Source organism: Lottia gigantea, assembly GCF_000327385.1.
Source record: "Lottia gigantea unplaced genomic scaffold LOTGIsca_202, whole genome shotgun sequence".
In the NCBI taxonomy this organism is placed as follows: Eukaryota; Metazoa; Mollusca; class Gastropoda; family Lottiidae; genus Lottia; species Lottia gigantea.
The window spans coordinates 202,967-205,398 of NW_008708415.1; the positions used below are offsets into that span (position 1 = coordinate 202,967).

Sequence of the window (2,432 nt, forward strand, 5' to 3'; positions counted from 1 at the left end):
TTATACAGACTCCTCAACTGCTAAAAATGTATTATAACAGGCTCAGCATTCTCCATATAAATTACCCAAACCACACAAGATTCACTATAATAATACAGTATAAAATAACCGCATTAAAAAAAGATGTTTTTAATTTTAAAACACGAACAAAAAAAAATTCGAAGGAGCTATTATCTCTCATCTCCAAAGTGGCCAACTTTGTCTCAAACAACAAATCCCTCATTTCATCAGAAGCGCAAGCTCTTGGTTCTGTGGCAAAAGCAGGAGTAAATATAAGCGATGCAGTGAAAAAATCTGACGAACTTAAACAACTGCAGCTAATAAGAGAACTAAGAAACAAGAGACTAGAACGACAAGCCCTAGAAAAACAAGGAAAAGGGTTTAAAATCATTGGATAAAAATGGCAAGCAAAAATTACAGATTGGATCCAATCTTTCAATTGTATGATCCGATTCAATATTCGTTCAACAAAAAGAAAGAGGATTACGTAATCATCTCACCATCGGTAGGGACAAAGACCCAAATAAACGACGGAGGAAGAGTTACCTTTGAAATTAATTCGTTGTCCAATTGGTTGCTGCTTTCCGATGCCCATTTCCGATGCGATTTCAAAATCAAAGACGCCACTCAGAATCGAATTCCACAAACCAACATGACTTTAGAAAACAACTTCTTTCCGTCTTTATAAAGCGAAATGGTTTTGGAAGCTGGTTCAAATCCGATAGAGACCATAAAACACCCCGGCGAGTTTGACACAATGTTGAAAACGGTTCTGTATCCCAAAAACTACGATTCAGTTTCGGGATGGATTCCCGATGTCGGTGACGGAGAAGATTTAAAAGACCCGGTCAGAACTGTAGCAAATGACGCAGACCTTGCTAGGATAAGGGTAGTTGCTAGAAACACACTGGAAAGAGTGTCTCGCGGAGTAAATCACGGATTTGAGAAACGAGCGCTTCAATACAACAATGTTGTCGAGAACAACAGATGGGGTAATTACGTAAATTGGAAGTTGTATCCTTTATTTGGTCTCTTGGAACACAGAAAGGTTTCCATAGGTTTGCCGTATAAAATTCATTTGCAAAGAGAAATCAACGACAACAAGATATTCTTTGGTGAAAACAACTCTGACGCAAAATTGGAAATAACGAATATCCAACTTTACATACCGGTAATCACTCCTTCCGTAGAAGTGGAAACGAGAATATTCAACTCTTTAACCAAAGACATCGAAATTGCTTTTCTTCGTCGTAACACGGTAGGTAGCATGACTTTAATGGGAGAATCCACCACGTGGCCAATCACCAACACCGTCAAACCAGCGAGATATCTAATGGTCGGTTTCAAAAACTTACCAGACTCGCAGACAAACAACAACAACATTTTCAGAGTGGCATTGAACCATACTCAAGACCCCATCATTCGCAAAGTTCAAGTCAGATTGAACAACGATAATTATCCCAATCAACCTTTGACAATTGATCCTTCCAAAAAAGATTACAACGAATTGTACAGAAACTATAAAAACATGTGCGAATTGTTTGGAAATACTCCTCAGTTTGAATACACAGATTTTTCACTCAATCATCCAATCTTGTCAGCTCATCAAGAAGATCTTTTCAAAACAGGGGTAAACATAAATATTCACATTGAAAAAACACAAGGAGATGTAACCGGTTACTGTTTATTGCTGGAAGAAGCAAAACATTTGATTAAAATATCAGATAGAAGAATGATAAGAATTGAATAAAAAACACCCTTTAAAAATGAAACCAGAACTTAAGTTATGAAAATAATAGAAGCTATCGAAACGAATTCGCCAACTCTAATAACTTACAACAGTAAAAAAGTGCATATAACCCAAAAGATTATCGATAAATACAAACATTGCAAAGTCAGAGACGATATAGACTTGGAAAGAATTTATCAAAATTTAACTAAAAAAGGTGGATTTTTCCTAGCAACCCCATGCTCAGGTGCATTTGCGGATCTTCGGGTTGTGGAAAGACTTACCTCACTTTTAACATGTTGACAACACCGAACCTTTTAGATTTCGAGTCTCTGTATATTTACACGACTACTCCCGAACAATCCTATTATCAGTTTCTCAAAGCTTTGGAATACGTCTCGAAAGAAGAAGTTCAAGACATTTTTCACTGCTACGAAAGCACCGAAGACTTGCAAGAGAACGCGGAAATAAAAGACATTTTAGACGGTTTTATCAAAGAAAAGAATCCTTCTCTGAAACCGACCGACGTCAAAGTGTTTCTGACTACAAACGTCAACGATTTAGACTTGTCTGAAATCGACAACCACCGAAGGAACTTGATTGTCTTTGACGACTGCGTGGCACAAAAAAGTCAAACCGTTCAACAAGAATTCTTCACGAAAGGAAGACATCACAACTGTCACTGCATATACCAATCCCAATC

General features: G+C 37.4%; 1 protein-coding gene across 1 annotated transcript; it reads left to right on the forward strand.

Moving 5' to 3' along the window:
- Positions 1-694: 694 nt before the first annotated feature.
- On the forward strand, positions 695-1,750 carry LOTGIDRAFT_174566 (hypothetical protein; the record flags this gene model as incomplete). The annotated part of the gene is made up of 1 exon (XM_009053904.1): positions 695-1,750. One exon carries the CDS (start codon positions 695-697, stop codon positions 1,748-1,750), a length of 1,056 nt encoding a protein of 351 aa, XP_009052152.1.
- Between the last annotated feature and the right edge of the window lie 682 nt (positions 1,751-2,432).